Source organism: Equus quagga, chromosome 17 (genome assembly GCF_021613505.1).
Source record: "Equus quagga isolate Etosha38 chromosome 17, UCLA_HA_Equagga_1.0, whole genome shotgun sequence".
In the NCBI taxonomy this organism is placed as follows: Eukaryota; Metazoa; Chordata; class Mammalia; order Perissodactyla; family Equidae; genus Equus; species Equus quagga.
Window position 1 is genome coordinate 52,822,313 of NC_060283.1, and position 18,340 is coordinate 52,840,652.

At 46.5% G+C, this 18,340-nt stretch overlaps 1 protein-coding gene across 1 annotated transcript in view; it reads left to right on the forward strand.

Annotated features, from left to right (window-relative positions):
- Positions 1–991: 991 nt before the first annotated feature.
- Positions 992–18,340, forward strand: part of MARCHF4 (membrane associated ring-CH-type finger 4) — a 101,940-nt gene continuing 84,591 nt past the window's right edge. Inside the window, exon 1 of the mRNA XM_046642801.1 lies at positions 992–1,510. Within this exon, the coding sequence (XP_046498757.1) occupies positions 992–1,510 (519 nt within the window). The remainder of the gene's footprint in view (positions 1,511–18,340) is intronic.

Below are 18,340 nucleotides of genomic sequence, written 5' to 3' on the forward strand. Positions count from 1 at the left end.
TCCTTCCTCCTGTCCCCCCCCACCCGCCCCCCCTCTCTGCCCCCCCCCCGCCCGCCCCCCCCCCCCCCCACACACCCTTCCTCTCGCCAGGATCTTAATGTTCAGGAAGAAGGCGGCTCAGCAAGGGTTAAACCATCTTTTCTTTTTTCCCTCTTCCTTTCCCCCTCCCCAGTCCCTTATTTTCCCACCTCTAGTCTCCTAATTGGCTTTCCCCTCTTCTGTGCAGCCCTTTGGCTGCAGAGGCAAAGCACAAGCCCCTTGCCCAGTTTCACCTGAATCCCTTCCCTGCGCCCAACTGCTCTCTTCAAAGCAACTCTGGTGCTTCTGGGGGTTGATTGCCCCAGTTTTCTGCCCAGGAGAATTAAAACTTCTCCCAACCTCCTGTCTTCCCCCACTTAGCACCCCGGATCTGCTACCTGAGAAAGACTATCTTTTCTCTCTTGAACATACAGTCCTCAATTCTTTCCTGAGCTAGTTTGCTCTAAGCCTGGCTCAGTCCACTCCAAATTTGAAATATAACCTTCCCCACCCTTTTATATAAAAGAGAGAGATTTTCCACTGCCTAGGAATTTGAGAAGAACCCAATCATCCTCTTCCGGGGAACTTTCTAACACTTATATCTTGATCCCAAGGCCCTAACAGCCCATCCTCAACATTTTTTTCTATCTCCCTACCCCTACTGGTGCCCCCAGGTCAAAGGCAGAAAAGAGACACCCTGAGCAAAGCCTGAGGTCTGGGTAGGAGGAGGTCAGGAAAAACTTTTGCTGTTGTTGTTGTTGTTGGACTTTCCAGGTAGAATTCAGAATCAATGACTCACAGTTCTCAGTCCTGGGGGCAATTTACTTGCTACTTGGAGGGGGTGTAAGAGGAGCCAGTGAGAAAGCAGACTCCCCTCATAACACAGACACGCTGTGGACTCCCCAAAACCATCCTATCCTCTTCGACAAAGACTCCACCTGCCCCTCCTGGGCTCTCTGCTTCCACTGGGCACATGCTGATGCCCCTGAGTGGGCTGCTCTGGTGGTGGTGGTGGTGCTGCTGCTGTGCCTGGTACCCCTGTGGATTGTGCGCCCCGGCTCCCCAGATGTTGCGCCACCAGGGTCTCCTCAAGTGCCGCTGCCGCATGCTCTTCAATGACCTGAAGGTTTTCCTACTGCGGCGCCCCCCTCCAGCGCCCCTGCCCATGCACGGCGACCCCCAGCCCCCCGGTTTGGCGGCCAACAACAACACCCTTCCGGCTCTGGGTGCCGGGGGGTGGGCAGGCTGGAGGGGCCCTCGAGAAGGGGTGGGCAGGGAGACCCCTCCTCTGCCACCTCCTCCACCTTTGCCACCCTCTGTGGAAGATGACTGGGGTGGAACAACCACAGAGCCACCTGCCTCACTGTTCAGCAGTGCCTCCTCAGATGACTTCTGTAAGGGGAAGCCTGAAGATCGCTACTCACTGGGCAGCAGCCTGGACAGTGGTATGAGGACCCCGCTCTGCCGCATCTGTTTCCAGGGGCCAGAACAGGTGAGACCCTTTTTCCCTTCTCCTGCTTCCTTGTGGTATCTCCCCAGGTCTTGCAGATTGCTACTTGCTTGCTTGCCCTGGGAAACCATTATACTGTCTCTAGCATGAGGACTATAAGTTTTAAGGGCTCCTCAATGATGTTTCTTGTGGTTAAGTTTGCCCAAGAAGTGTCTGGTTCCTGGTGGAACCTGTTTGGTGGCTCAGCTGTACCCAAGTTTTTGCATTTTCCTTCCAATGCTAGTGTTTTCAATTCAATCCAAAAATTCCATAAGCATCCTCAGAATAGAAGATACAGAATTCAGAAGCGATGAAATGAAGGAACTTAGTGGTACATTCATGCTTGTTGCCAAGATACCCTTTTTTCTTATTTGTTGTTTCCCCAGCCCATCCTCAATCCCAGATTACAACTTCTTCCCTCTCTAAGAGTGCGGGCATCTTGTCCTCTTCCCCTGTTCTCGTAGACTGAAACCCAACAGGCCTGTGCCTGTTCTTTCACTTTGAGACTACCCTTTCCTGTATTATGTTGATATCCTCAGCAGTGTGTTTTAGTCACTGAGGAAGAAATGGAGAGGAATTCTAGGTCCAAGAAGACTATACAGTTTGCTAAGACACTTCTTGGTAGATTCAAGTTTTTCCTAGGTTGAAAGCAAGTATGTAAGTGAGGTGAGAGTGAGTTTAAGGGATATGAAGAAGGGAGTAGGGAATCTTGTCATATCTACTCCCCTTCTCAGGCTTGAAGCACAGAAACTTAGAATGTCCCTTAAACTCTCTCCATCCAGGATAGGGGATGCCAAGTACCTCATGGACCAGCATCTTCCCAAGTCTGGGCCTCTCCCTACCCCATTTATTAAGATTTTCACAGACATCCTCACCCCACCCCTTCCAGCTCCACTTCTAATGTAGTTTCTGCAATGCTGGATAGCATGTGTACATTCTCCAAGAGTCATGAATCATGGCAACACTTTCCGGAGAATCCCAGATAGAAAGGGCTCACCTGAAAATCTGATCTAGTTAGTGATGCTGGAGAAGGAAGCTTCAGTTGCACCCTGGGGAGGGGTATATGGTCATTCAGCCACTTCTTCAGTGGTTTCCCAGAAGTGGAGAGAAGACTTCCGGGTGCTCCTTGAACAAGATGCAGTGCAGTAGGATGCCGGACTGGTGCTCTGAGTGGCTCTGGCTCTTGCTGAGGGCTTGCTCTGTGACAGGCAGGCTTAGCTGACAATTTCATTCATTTTGTCTTTGCTCTGAATGGGCAAGGCACTTCAGGGACAGATGATGACTGGGGACACAGCCTGGGCATTATGAAGGGAGATGATGTAGATCTCAGCATGAATAAATATCTCTGAGAGGCTGAAGGCTGAGTTCTTCCTTCTCGTGGCTACGATTGCCTGAAGTCCCAGAAGAAGTGCTACCCAGAGCTGAGGAATCCTATCAGGTGAGGAGGTCCAGCGTGCCTGCTCAGTGCCCTTCTTTCAACCCTTCTCTCCACTTCCAGTGCCAGATCTCCAGCAGAGACACAAGGTTGGGTGGTTTGACTGAGAGCCAGAGTGACACCTCACTTTTGGGTGCTCCTTGTCAGCATCTTGCCCCAATTGGGAGCCTCATCTTTCCTAAAAGAAAGAGTTATTTAGCTTCTTAATTCCTTAAACTATTTCTTTCTTCTTCCATATGGGCTGGCTCAGGTCTGCATGTCACAGGGGCTGTCAGGAGTGTGGCTTCTGGCAAGAGCACCCTTGTCCCTAGAAAGCAGCAGGACTCGGAGCCGGTTCTGGATGATATTGCACCTACTGTGGGAACTTCTCCAAATCACTGTGTGCCTCTGGGCCCCTTTTCCAACTTCTGTGATTTGCAGACACCTTTTTGTGCCCCGCTCCTTTACTTATAAGCGTATTGGGAAGATCCAGAAGATAATGAGCGTGAAAATGCCTTGGAAGGAATTAATATATAGTGGCATGTATTTTCGTCATGGAAAAGCAGTATTTTGTTGAAAAAAGAAAAAGAAACGGATGACTAGGAATATTGTGAAATATCCTCACATGATACAGGGTCTGGTTGGAGGTCAGGAGCTTTCCTTTCTTGTTTGTTATTTTTCATGATGTGTCATACATAAAGCATTGAATAATAAAGCTAACATCAATAAAGGAATGGGCTCTATTATTATGTGGGAGGAATAGGAGGTCATGTCAGCATTAAGACTGGATCAAATGAAGCACGTCCTGTATATGATTATTACATTTTGGGGTCTGCCTTATCTGTGCAGGAGCCAGGAGATTTTAATGAGATCGAGTCATAGTAGTAATAAGAGTAATGTGTGTTTGATGTGGGGGACACATTTCCCCACTTTTGCTCATTTTCCTTCACAGCATTTCAACGAGGAAGGGAGACAAAGGGGAGGAGATGGGGAAAACTCTCTAGAGACGGGAGAGAGAGAGAGAGAGAGAGCTGGTCAGGGAGAGAGCTGTCCAGCAGTTGTCCACACGTGGGCCTGAAGGGGTACAGACAGTCTGCAATCTCAGGAGCTGAATGTCTTGGTCTCTTCTCTGCCCAAACAAAGGAACTGAACAGCTCCCCAGTCATTCGCCACTGCTCCATGGGTTAAAAGACTGCCAAAGATGAAGATTGGTCTCTTCCTGCCAAGGGCTTGTAATGTATGTGATGAGGGGAAAATGAAGGAGCCAGCTAGTTCCACCTTTGCACATATCTATAAAGGACTTTGCAGCCCTTCATTCATGCGTGCATTTATTTAACAAATGTTTACTGTGCATCTACAGTGTGCCAGATGCTGTTCCAGGCACTGACTATCCAGGAGTGAACAAAACAGATGAGATCTCTGTTCTCCTGAAGCTGATGTCCTAGTGGAGACACAGAAATAGACAAGTAAACTAATGGATAAACAAAGTGATTTCAGATGATGTTGCATGCCATGATGAAAGTAAAAGAGGAAAATGAAAGTAAAATAGGAAATAATGAAAGAATGGAGGGCTTGGGAAACATGCAGCTACAATAGATAGAGTGATCAGGAACAGCCTTCCTACGAATGTGCCATCTGAGCTGACATCTAAACGATGAGAAGGACCCGGCGATGCCTAGGTCTGGGCTAAGAGCATTCCAGGTGGAGGAAAGAGTAGGTTCAAAGCCCTAACTGTGAACAAGCTTAGCATGTTTGAGAAACAGAAGAGAGGACAGGAGGGAGGGGGATGGGGTGTGAAAAAATGCTTATGAGAGCCAACTTGGTTCCACGCTGGACAGCTTGCTGAGTAGCCATTCTCCTCCTCTGAGCCGTTCATTCAGGTTGGATGAAGCTGCACTAGTTCACTTTAAGGAGCAGTGTACCATGAGGCAAGCTGAGATTCTGAAGCCAGATGGCCCCAGTTTGAGGCTTGAACAAGTTGCACAGCCTCTGTACCTCAGCTTCCTCATTTGTAAAACCAGGAGAATAATGACAGTCTTCGATTTATAAGGTCATTCTGATCATCAGGTTAGAGGAGTGCTGTCACAGTGTTTTGTTGTCATTGTTATCTCAGAGGCAAGAGAGTGCTCCCCCTGCCTCATTTAAAAGGAAAAATGTGCCCAGGTCCCAGGCTGGCAGGAAGACTGCTGTGGCTGTGGTCTGGCTGTGATAGTAGATTGCTTCTTGTGCTCTCACAATGCTCTAGGCACAGAGTGCTGCTTCTCTGTTTCCATCATCAAAAGTCTTTATTAAGTGCCTACTTATGCCTGCTGCTCTGTGGAGCAGGGTCTGGAGACACAGCGCAGATGTGGCCCTGCCCTCTGGGAGTTTCACAATCTAGCCTAGACATCACAGAGGCTGATAGAGATCAAGAACACACAGACAGTGAGTCGCAGGTGAATTACAGTAACATTTGGTACAAGAAAGAGATGCATGTTTAAAAGCGGCTAGTGTGTGGGATTCCTATTCAGAGAGACAAGTGGAGGAATTTGCTACCTTTTCCCCAATTAGTCAGAGAAGGCTTCTCTGTTGGGGCTGAAGACCAAATGAGAAGAAATAGACTTAGGTTGAGTTTAGACAGCTGGAAGCATAAGAGATGTGAAAACACCTCTTAGGCGGGGTCAGCTGTGGAGCACCTGGAGGTGGGTACAAAGATGAAATCCATGGCAGTGATGGTGGGGGCACCTGTTTTGGACCCAGTGGAAGACAGGAAGCGAGTCTGGAAGAGATTAACAGGCTTGGTTTGCCTCCCTTATTCTTCTTGGGTTCACTTCCCTGGAGCTCTGTGCTCAGAAGGGGCAAGAGTAGTGTGGAATACTTTAGCCAATGTTTCGAGTCCTTGGGGAGTAAGAGAAGGGCTTTGTAGGGCTCAGGGGAATCTGGAAACCCAAAGATGCAATGAGAATGGAGCTCAAGTTCAGCATTTTAGGAGAGACTCAGTGGCGTATAATTTTCTTAGCACCCTAGTTCAATTGTGCATTTCTTTGTGTGATTATTTAATTGTCATCTGTCTCCACAGAGAATAGACCCATCCCTAACATTTATGGACCGTAGGGCAGGAGTATAGGTGGAGGCTCACATAACACAGGCCAAAATAAATCCAGCGAACAAACTGTTAAACAAAAGGCCTTTTATCCTCCTCTTCTGACAAATATGCCTTCAAAACAAACTAGAAGACAGCTTTGAATTTAGAACTCTTAAATTCCTCTGAGTTCTGTGCCAAATGGGGATCTTTGGCCCTTGGTCTACAGGCACTCTGATTCTCTTTCCACTGCTGGCTCCATCCTGCACCATCATGAGCCTTGGACACACGTGTGTGAACATTCCAGCTGGCTTATCCAAGCTCTACTCATACCACCCCCCAAATAGCTGCCCCTTGCCCCTCTCCCTTTGAACCTAAATAAGAGAACCCTCAAGGTTCTAGGAGCAGGCTCATGGCTGAATAGGCAGGGATTCCAGGTTTTCAGGTAATTGGAGCTTGCTCTAGAAGAGGGGCATGTCTCCTTGCCCCTGCAGACTCCTCATCCTATGGGATGGGTGCAGCTGAAGAAGGGCCAGCATGGGGCCCTAGGTCTGAAGGAGGCACTGCCAAGGGACTGCAAGATCCGTGGAAGCAGCAACTTGTGTGTTTGCTCATCATTGGGTCATCAGCTAGCAATTCAGTGCCTAGCACCTGCTTCACACCCTATAAGTGTTTGTGGAATGAATGAGCCTCTAGGGCTCATCCAATGGGCATCTCCACAGTAGGACAACCTCAGAGAAGAGACTACAAGGGAGAAAACTATTCACTGGCACGAAATGCTGAATGTATGCTGTGCAGAGGAAGGGCAGGCTTGTTCTGTGGGATCACAAAGGGCAGTGCCTTGGCCAGTGATGGAATCTCCAGGGAAGCCAACTTGGGTTTTGATATTAGAAGGAACTTTCTATCAAAGCTGTCCCAAGATAGTATAGGCTGCCTTAGAAGGGTGGTCAAACAAGTGACCCTCAAGATCCCTTCTGAGCTTGAGTGTTGGGGTTCATTACAATGAGATTGTTTGGGGGTCCAGAGAGATTTTTATCTAAGCAGAAAGAGATGAGCTTGCGTCCCTTTCCAATTCAAGAGGTCATCTCATCAAAGGATATCTAGTCCCAGTGTACACAATGCACGGCATTTACACGTGTCTTCAGCAAAGATGGTGAAGAATAGTCTCTGTCCATGGAATTCATAGAAATCCCAAGTTGTTGGCCATCATGTGATTGACATAATCATGGATTTATACCATGCACATACTACAGTAGGAGAGCAAGCATTCCTGAACAATAGGCAAAAGATACCATCATAGACCAAGGGATGCAGAACCATCCTAGAAAAAGGGAAGCCCAGTTACCTGTTCCCTGAGTCATGAGTGAGCATTTTCATTTTCCCATCCGAGTTTTTCCACTGTAGTTTTTCAATTCCTCCTTTCGCCAGTTCTGGTCCTGTTTCAGCTGGAAGCTCCAAGGACCCTTCCCCTCACTCAGGGTTCTCACCAGTGCTCTAAGTCTTTATTGGGAGATGATGTGAGGATGTTCAAACCCCACCATCAGGTCCCTGGCTATTTCCCAGGCTTAGCTATCTATTATTTCCATGGACACATATCCACATGCATACACACGGATAAAATATGGAGTGTTTCTGTCTCACTTTCACAGACAGAATTAGCGATTGGAGGGGAGGAGACACCTGGCATCTTGACAGTTGTGGAATGACTCTCCCCTCAGTTATCTGTGGATCCTCTACACAGTGTTCGCTTTGGAGCAATCCTTCTCCACTTGCCAGCCTGCATCTGCTTGTGGTGGGTTGGCTAATTTATTGGGTGTGGCTTCTAGCTGAGCCCCTCCATATATTTACTTAATAAAGCTGAAATATGGATTTCAACAGAGCCTGGGAGAAGAAAGGAGAGGTATTGGGAATCAATCTCTCTGTCTCTCTCTTTCCGCTCTCTTTTCCAGCTGGTATGTTGGAGAAGCCCAGCTGTGAGTTGAGGGAGGAGGAGAAGGTTCGAGGGGGAGGGGATGCTCAAAGGAGTGAGGGAATGAGCGAGCTGCTTCTTGTTTGCTGGAAGGAAGCCAAGTTGGAAGAGAGCCCGGATGTAGAGGGGCTGGCAAGCGAATGCTGTGGGGCCCGAGCTGCGCACCATCCCCCGCCCAAGATGTATCATATGTAAGACAGAGTCTACATGTGCGTGTTACATTTAGTGCACATTTGATACCTCCCTCTGTGTTTGATATAAGTAAAAATTGGGTGCACGTGGGACTGACAAATAGGCAAAATTGAGTAAGTTGCTATTCGAGTTCCAGGTAGATACAACTGTCAGAAAAAAAGGGGGATCTGCAAATACAGGCTCTGTCCAGCTCTGTGATCCAAGCCCAGAGGGCGGATGCACGGGCCTCAGTCTTGGACCCAGCTCATTGCTCGCATGAGGATTTCTCCAGGGCCCACGCTCGGAGGTGTTGAGGAGGACAGATCAAATTGGTTTCCTTCTTTACGGAAAGGTTACTTTGGACATGGTTGAAGAGAAGTCTCTTGAAATTACCCCGATGGCTAGCATAGGGCTCTGCATACAGTAGGGGCTCAATATTTGTTGATCCTTTCCCCTCTGTCCTGGCACATGTTCATTCCAGACTAACAGTGCTGTCTTCGGTCCCTAGTGTACACATGGCGGAAGGTATATTTTTGCGTGCAAATGTGTGTGTGTATGTGCATAAATGGAAATGCCAAGCAAGTAGGGATATGGATGAACGCTTGAGACCCCTTCCACCCCATCCGACCTCCTTTTCTGACTGTCTAATGATGGATAGTAATGACTCTTGTCCTAGTAATCGTGGTGATCGTTATCTTGGCTTGAGAGCCCTTGGCCAGGAGCAGACCTTTTCTCATTCTATTGCAGAATGATGGGAAGATCAGGGGCTCTGAAGTCAGAAAGACATGGATTGAAATCCCACTTTGGGCCTTTCCCAGCTGGGTGATCCTGGGCAACTGATTTAACCTCCCTGGACCTAGATTTCATTGTTTATAAAGTGGGGATAAAATACTGAGCTTGGGAGCTGGCCTGGTGGCATAGTGGTTAAGTTTGCGCGCTCTGCTTCAGCGTCCTGGGGTTCTCAGGTTTGGATCCTGGCTGCGGACCTAGCACTGCTTGTCAAGCCACCCTGTGGCAGCAGCCCACATAAAATAGAGGAAGATCGGCACAGATGTTAGCTCAGGGCCAATCTTCCTCACACACGCAAAAATACTGAGCTTGAACAGTTGCCATAAGGAGAGGACATGATATATTTAAGTTCTAGGCATATGGCAGCTCTTCATTAAACAGGGGCAGTATTTACCACCCTCTCTTACTAGAACCTTAAAAAGTCAAACACTCTAAGTATGGCTGCACTTTGACCACGGTAACCCCCAGCTGTCTCTGTGCCTGACATCAGGGAGGCACGTTTAGATCCATGTCTCTGTTCAGCTGACTTTCTGCCTCTGGATTGCCTGACTCAGCTGAACCTCCACCCTCTCCTGTCTGGGTCCCTCACTCCCAACGTAGTTGTCTTTATCCATCTCCATCACCACCACGTCCCTGACAGATCTGTATTAAGCAGCATTCTCTGCTTTGCCGGAACTGTGTAGAGAGACACTTTCCTGGACTCTGAGTCCCTAGAGGCCAGGAGCAGACGAGGCACGCAGCGGAGGAAGTGGCAGAGGAAACCCTTGCCCAAAATGTGACAGCAAGGTGTTTTCATTCAGAGCCATCCCTAGAGTGGTGTTTCTGAAAGACTCGGAAGGCATGGATACCCCACACAGACACGAGGTGAAATATCATTGTTCTCTTTCCAGTTTACTCTCATGCCTTATGATTACGTCCAGGAGAAAATCTCTTTGGAGTGATAATACATCTTTAACACCTTTCTAATGCTTGTCAATCTCCTTCATAAACAAAGGGAGAAGACATCAGACTCAGAGCCTTTGGACATGTAGCAATATCTAGCTAGAATTTGTTAACCTTGTTTTGTTTGTATATGTGTGTATCTATTCTTTTTTTATTAATAAACTTTACTTTTTAAAGCAGGTTAAGGCTTGAAGAAAACTGAGCTGAAAGTACAGAGTTCCCATATACTCACTCTGCCCCCACACCCCCAGCCTCCCCCACCATCAACATCTTGCACCAGAATAGTCGATGAACCTGCTTTGACCCATCATTATGACCCAAAATTTACACTGAGGTTCACTCTTGGTGATATACATTCTATGTATTTGGACAAATGTATAATGACACGTATCCATCATTACAGAATCATGCAGAATAGTTTCACTGACTTAAAAATCCCTGTGTTCCACCCATTCATCCCCAAACTCCTGGCAATACAGCCTGGCCTTTCCCAGCATGTCCTGTAGTTGGAATCAGACAGTGTTCAGCCTTCTCAGACTGGCCCCTTTCCCTCAGTGATATGCATTTAAAGTTCCTCCATGTCTCTTTGTGCCTTGATAACTCAGTTGTTTTTAGTGTTGCATAATATTCCATTGTATGGATGTACCACAGCTTGTCTATTCTTTCTTTGGCAAAGGATACCAGTTTTTTATCTATGGTAGTAACAAAAAGTCTCCTTTAGAAATAAATTTATTAAAGTAAAAATGTGAGACATTTAGAGAAAAATATTAAGCATTAGGAAAATAATAGTATAGATGGTACATGAAAACACTGAAAATTATAAGTGACTGAAGTTTGGGTAACTCTGACCTGGGCTTCGTGGGCATCAAGAAGTGCCTCAGGAAGGGGGAAATGCAGAGTCCCAGGCCATGGTCTCAGGTAGTGCCCTGGAATCTGCATTTTCAACCACTGCTTTGGCAATTCCAAAGTAGGTGGTTACTTCAGGAGTATGTGTATTAGGCAGCAGTTTGAGGAGGCAGCCAAATGGGGAGAAGAAATGCCTCCACCATACCTGAGGTTCTCAGACACACGAAGAACAGGGGTGTGGGCACTGCAGGAGGAAGGGAGAGGTCGTTGGAAGGGCACAGGACCATGTGACTGGGAAGGAAGTGACATGTGTCACTCAGGGCAGAGGCAGGAAGAGATGCCTCTTGTATCTCTCTCTCGTCCTGCCTCAGTGATCTGAGAGCTGCACGTTTAGATGGGATGGCCACAAGATGGAAAGTCTAACCCTTGTGGGTCTGGGACATGAGGGAGATGCAAATTTTGATTGTGTGAAGACACAGAGATTTGGGGGTTTGTCTGTTGCCCAGCTAATGTTAATTTCCCTGGCTAATACAGCCATCAATTCCCATTCCGGAATTATGTTCAGAAGGTATTCTTGAGTGAAGTCAAATCAGGGTCCTCCCTCGGGAAGCCCCAGAGTCCCAGAGCAGGGCAACAGATGGTACACAGCTCGCTCCCTCACAGCTCACTGAGTACCAACAATGAAGGGCTCAGCTCAGGAATGAGGCATCACTTTTGCCTACAACTCATTGGCTGGAGCTAGAAACATGGCTCTGTCTCTGCCTAACAGCAGCAGGGGTGGGAGTGTCATCCTATGAGGTGCCTCGGAAGAGAGGAAATCCAGACACGGGTGAGCTCTACAAGTCTCTCCCTCAATAGTACTAGTACCTCCCTTTTATGGTTGTTGTGGGAGTTACATAAGATAACACATGTCAAGCATTTAGAACACTGCCTAACCCATAGTAGGCACACAATAAGTACTAGTAGTTATTGTTATTATTTCCTCATTTATGAAAGGAGGAGGTTGTACTCAGGAATATCCATGTCCCTTCTAGAGACTGCTGTCCCTTTTTATGCCATATCAGGTGGAGGAGCAGCTCCTGAGGTTGGTATGGATCCTATTCCTACCTCCACCAATGGAAGAAGTCTCCCTAGAAGAATGACCTTACAACTGGACCTTAAAGACTGAATCAGGGAAAGAATTTGGAAAATAGGAAATGAAGACTGACCCAGACTTAGGAACAATGAAAGCAAAGAATCTGAGATGCTTTTGGAGAAAATTAGCATGGTGGATACCAACATGGGGCTTTCAGAGCCCAGCAGAACTGTTGCTATGCAGTAGACATGTGATCTTGGGCAAATCACTTACAGACTCGAAATCTTAATTTCCTCCACTGTCGAATGGGAATGATAATAGTACCTGTCTCAGAGATACTATTGTGAGACTCAAATGGTAAATGCATGCAAAACTCTTGGCAAGAGTGGAATACAAACATACAATGAATTAGCAAAGGTACAGTAAACATTAGCTCTTGATGTAATCAGACCTGCCATTCTCTATTGTCTTCTTCAAACTTTCTTTGAGAATTTCTACCTTGGTGTGTAGACTGTGGGCTGTGGACAGCAGACTGTGGGCTGCTGAGCTCGGGAGGAGCTGCCAAGATATCAGAGGAGTAGGTGAAACTAAATATGCCCAAGTATTGCCAGTAGACTAAACAGAAATTATCTCACAGATATATATATATATATATACACTATTTTTCAACTGTATATGGAGGCCACTCTGATGAACAAAATCAAAGCATCCTTCACTTTAGCGTAGCATCTCATCAAGAAGTATCTTCTCGCTCAACAGATAGTTGATCAACAACTATAGTCACCTGAGGGTTTGTGAAACTTTAAACATTAAAAGGGATCCAAATGGAGGGACATTCCACAAAAAACTGGATGGTACTTTCCAAAAGTGTCAAGGTCATGAAAGATGAAGAATAGCGGGAGAAGTTTTCCAGACTGGAGGAGGCTGAGGAGCTATGACAACTAAATACAATGTGTGATCTGGATTGGCTCCTGGACCAGATAAAGGACGTTAGTGGGATAGTTGGTGATATTTGAATAAGGTGTATAAATTAGTTAATAGTATTGTATTAATGTTAAGTTCCTAGTTGGGGTCTTTGTACTATGGTTCTATAAGATGTTGACCTTTGGGGAAGTTAGGTGAAGGATCTATGCTATTTTTACAAATTTTTTTGAGTCCAAAATTATTTCAAATGAAAAGTTAGAAAATAAAAATAATTTAAATGAGGGTGAAATGAAGGTGATTGCTTTCTTTCTTTCTTTCTTTTTTTTTTTTTTTGAGGAAGATTAGCCCAGAGCTAACATCTGCTGCCAATCCTCCTCTTTTTGCTAGGAAAGACTGGCTTTGAGCTAACACCTGTGCCCATCTTCCTCTACTTTATATGTGGGACGCCTGCCACAGCATGGCTTGATAAGTAGTGTGTGAGTCCGTGCCCAGGATCCGAACCAGCGAACCCCAGGGCTCTGAAGTAGAGCACACAAACTTAACTGCTATGCCACTGACCTGGTCCCGAGGGTGATTTCTAATACTTGGAAAAACTTGGAATTACCAGTATAGTCATGCATCGCTTAACGACGGGGATAGGTTCTGAGAAATGCGCTGTTAGGTGATTTCATTGTAATGTCAACATCATGAACGTATTTACACAAACCTAGATGGTATAGCCTACTACACACCTAGGCTCTCTGGGACTAATCTTATGGGACCACCGTTGTATATGCATTCTGTCCATCGTTGACCAAGACGTTGCTGTGTGGCACGTGACTGTATAGGAAAAGGAGCATGAATTTGGTGGTTAGAAAAACTTGGATTAGAATCCAGGCTGTATCACTTCCTAGCTCTGTTGCTTTGGGAAAATCAATGAAATCCTCTAACTTGCAGCGTCTTCTATCTGTACCATGGAGCAAATAAAAAGAAATACTTCATGGAATTGTGAGAATTTAAGTAGACAACACCTATCACCGTGCATGAAGGGGGCTCCCAATAAACATTAGCTCTCGTTGTGGTCTCTCCTTCCTCCTCTGTCCAAAGAGAAGGATTAAACATACCTTGAACATTTCCCCAGGTATGAGTACTGTGTGCTAAGTGCTTTGAGATTGACAGGGTGACACCTGAGCAGTGAAAACTGTTGCGTGGGCAGGAAAGTTTCCCCAATATGGGCTCTTAAGCATATAAACAGAGTTAATAATCATCAGCATAAATTGCATTGGCCATTATACAGTATTCTTTAATGCTTCTTAACCTAACACCCCAAAAGGAGTGCTTTGGCACACTGAGTGTGTGTGGGTTGTATGTTTTGATTCATCCTGTGGCGATCCCTCCAGGAGACACAGATTTAAGCCTCGGAGGAGCAATGTGCTGCATTAGAAAGAAAAGCCTTCTAGCGCTGGGGCACTAAACACGGTCTCTAACATGTTTACAAAACAATTACCCAAACCAGGCAGCTGCAGGTGAGTGAGAGCAGGCGTGCGTGGGAGGGCGGCGGGGTCCACTCCTGTCGTATGCATGTTTGTGGGGAATGAGCAAGAAGCCTGAGGGGGCAAGGGAGTGGGCGTGTGTCTGCACGTGACATACAATTATTTAATACAGAAGAAAAAGGCACTTGAGGGGGTCAGTCCATTTGGCTGCTGCTGCCTTTTGCGCCTCGTTGTTCCAAAGAGTGCCCAGAGGGTCTGGTCCTTGCAAAGTCAGTGCTGACATTTGATGCAACACTCGCTGCCTTGTTTCTTGCTCTTGGCATCCACTAAGTGTTTGCTTGCAAAAAGAGATCAGTTTAGGACTTTGGAGGACCACATGATATGATTTCAAAGATTCTCTCCCTCCTCCCCAGAAAACACAGAGAGAGGTCCCTCATGATTTAAATTAATTTTCCTCCTTCCTGTGAATGCAATTCAAGTAAAACAGTGTTTATTTGACATGATGGCTGAAATTTGTTTCAAAATAATCCCTTGACTATAGATGAAACGAGCCTGGTCGTGTGTTGATAAATGCTGAAATTGCGTGATGAATACATGGTTCCTTCTACTATTCTCTCTAATTTTATATGTGTTTGGAATTTTCCATAATAAAAAGGTATGGCATATTGTTTGGTTAATAAACATGTTATAAAAAGACAATTAGTAAACAGGTTTTACAAAAGAGGAGGTGGAGCTAGGCAAGGGTGGACAAAATAGCTTTGGGCACAATTATGCCGAGGACCAGAGTCAAAGACAGATAGATAGGACCGGAGTGCATCCCGCTGGGTACTTCATTAGTCTTGCTCAATGAGGCGAAGAAGTTTGATGATCTCTTAAGGGGTCTTCCACCCCCAGAGGTCGTGATTTAAAGATGAAATGTCCTGTCGCCCACTTCCTTTCTGGTCCGGCTGGTCTGATGGCAGTAAAAGGATCAGTGTGACCATTCACGCAGCAGACATTGAGTGAACACAACTGGGTGCCAGGCCCTGGGAATGTGGAGATAAGATGGGGAGCTCGGAGTCTACTGCAAGAGACTGCCATGCTAAGAAGCAACCACAAGACAACAACGTGATGAATGCCTTGGACCAGGGTTGCATCCATGGTGCTGAAGGACTGCACAAAAGGGACGACTAGTAACACCTGGGAGAGCTGGAGAAGGATCACCGGAGAAGCTAATCTTTGAGTGGCCAAGTAGATGAGTAGGAGGAATTCTCCACGTGGAAGTGTGTGCTGAAGTATGGCAGTACAAGATCTACCCTTACTCTCCTCATCAGAAACATATTCCTTTCCACTCGGCCTAATCCTCTCTCCCTCTCATTGCTTTTCAAATTGCCCTGCTAGGCTTTAAGACCCAGAATAGCTTTCCTCAAAGAGCTGGATGGCTTAGAGTGTGGGCGGGGTGCAGAGCAGGGAGGGGTGTGTTTACTTCTCTCTAGCAATTACTTCTCTCAATGCCGGCCTCTCTGGGCTTCATCCTAATGGCCTGTCTGTAATAGGAGCCGCATAGTCTGGCTGTGCCCGGGGGCCACCTGCCTGGGAATACTAACTCCGCAAAAACTCTCTTGGTTGATTGAATTGGGTTTTTATCTGGAAGATTCAGGAGGGTCTGGAAGGATCCTTGTGTGTCCAGGAGCTTCCTTATCTGCCAACACATGCAGAGACACAAGCTCATATTCCTCTGAAAGGGAGGGAAGAGCAGGCATCATTTCCCTAATTTTTAGAAGTGAGAATCCAGGATCCAGAGAGACGCTGTGATACGCTCAAGACGGAAGGCAGAGTGCTAAGCCGGAGTCTCCTCTTCTCAGACTGGGAGATACCAGTGAGGACCTTGCAGGGGGAAGACATTCCTCCTTACCCTCCCTTTTCCAGTAGCAGAACTCTTCATTCATTCGCTTCCTAGCACATTCCTATACGATAACAAAGTGTTCATTTCCCAGAATGTTTGGAGAATGGAAGAGATTAGGGAGGAGGAATGGATAGGAATGGGTAAGCTTATGGTTAATTTAATTTTGTAGTCAATTTGGGTACAACTCTGTAATTTATATTTCAACTTTTATTGTTGAAAATCTTTATAAAATATAAGTCCACTCTGCAGTGCACTTGGACATGACCTCAAATTTCTTTTATGTTGAATAATTGTTTAAAGTTAGGCTTTGTGGTCATAGAAGCAAAGGAGATGAAGTTCTAGCTTCACAGACTACAGGTTATCTTGTAGAAGGTGGCAGGTGGATTTTATTTTTCCTCTTTTTCCCACAAGAGTGGAGTAAAATTTCCGGTTCATTCACTGAGCGGCTGCTTTGCTCCAGAGTTGTGCTGAGATTCTAGATACATTAGTGATCTAGAACACAGCTGCTGTCTTCTAGAAGCTTTGCATCTTGTGATTGCAGGCGGGACAATAGCAATATAGGATGGCAAAGACTAAGAATTATGCGAAGTACCATGGGGTGCAGGCTTGAGGACCAGGGAGGACTTCTCACAAGACGAGATCTCTATGGTGGACCTGAGGTTGGCCAAGATAAGAGAAGGAAGGACATTCCAGGCAGTTGGAGGAGCTTTTCCCAAAGCATGGAAAGAGGAAAGGAGTGTCATCCCCAGGAGGAATGGAAAAGCCCAGTTTGTTTCAATGCACAAGCCTTCGCTCATCCTCCTTTCTCTGTGTTGTCTTGTAGTAGAGCTGTGCCTGCCTCCTTGGGGCATCAGCTGCAGCCCTCGTGGGTCTTATCAGCTCGAGGCTTCACCTGTGCAGGCCCCTGCCCAGCCCAGCCTGGCTTCCATCAGGATCTGCCTTACTTAGCCCACTTGAGGAGGCAGACACAGGGGTCCCTCAATAGTGGGTGATCACCACGGTACCAACCACGTTAGGTTGCTGAGGAGTTGACAAAGGAGAGTGCAGAGGCCCAAGAACTCTACACATGCTGAGGTCCGATGGACTTAAGGTCCACGCTCCCTGTAGTTGGTAAATAGCGTCTTATTCAAGACCCAGGCACACTTTTATTTCAGGTCTTTAACCTAGAGGCCACTTTCTAGCCAGAGAGCCACAAGAAAATGTCATCAATGTGATACAGGCCCCATAGTTTTTGCAGACCTTCAGCTTTTCCAGTTTTCCCTGTATCTCTGTCCTTGCTCATCCACGGGGATCTGGTAAACACAGAACGAGGATATGTCTGCTTTTTTAGTCCTTTTGAGATTATCGTGCCATGAGCATTATTACTACCTGCCCTCATGCTAGAAAATGTTTACAGGTTTTGTTGCTTTAGAACAGAAGACTTTGAGAAAGGGGCTCCCCTTCATCTCTGAGATAAGGGGATCAAGCTCTGAAGAGGATGAGTGATGCGTCCGTGTCACTGCCATGCACAGATGCCGGGCTAGGCATGGGTGATACAGCCATGCACAGAACAGACAGGGCCTCAACCCTCATGGAGTGTACAGTCTGGAGGTGAAGTTTAGCGGAATTAGGGGCCTCAGTTCATGCTGGTGGTCCTGGTGAGCCTTGGTTCTAGCTTCTTGGCACAGTTCTGTTGGTAGCTCTTGTGTTTCCTCTGCTTACAGGCCTTCATCCTCTCCTAGAAAATGTTCACACTTCTTTGATCAACTTTCTAGTCCCTTCTTGACTGCATTTCCGCTTCAACATGCCCGAGATGCCCTTTTCCTCTCACTTGGTGATGGCTGGCATGCAGTGGAATGCCCAGGGGCAGTGGCAACATCTATTCTTTGTGTGTTGCTGCTCTACAGACTCTCAGACTCTGAACTAATAGTTATGGGTGAGGTAAGCGTGATGGACAGAAGTCCAGCTGTTATACTCCAGGAATCTAATAGAGTCTTTCAGGACAAAACTATGAAATGAGATTATCATCCCTGACTCATCCTAGGGATGGGGAGGCAGACTCAGAACAGTCAGGCAACTTGGTTGGTCTGTAGGGCTGGCCTTTGGATTTTGAGCTCCTGGCTCCAAGTCCAGTGCTCTTTTTACTATTTAATGAAACCTAATTAACCTCAGCAGCTGTTTTTCAAGCACCTATGATGTGCCAAGCATGGTGCCAGCCTTAGGAACACAGATAAATAAATATGGTTCCTTCTCTCAATGACGTTTCAGTCTAACAAGAGAGACAAGTGTGTGAGCAAATTGTCATA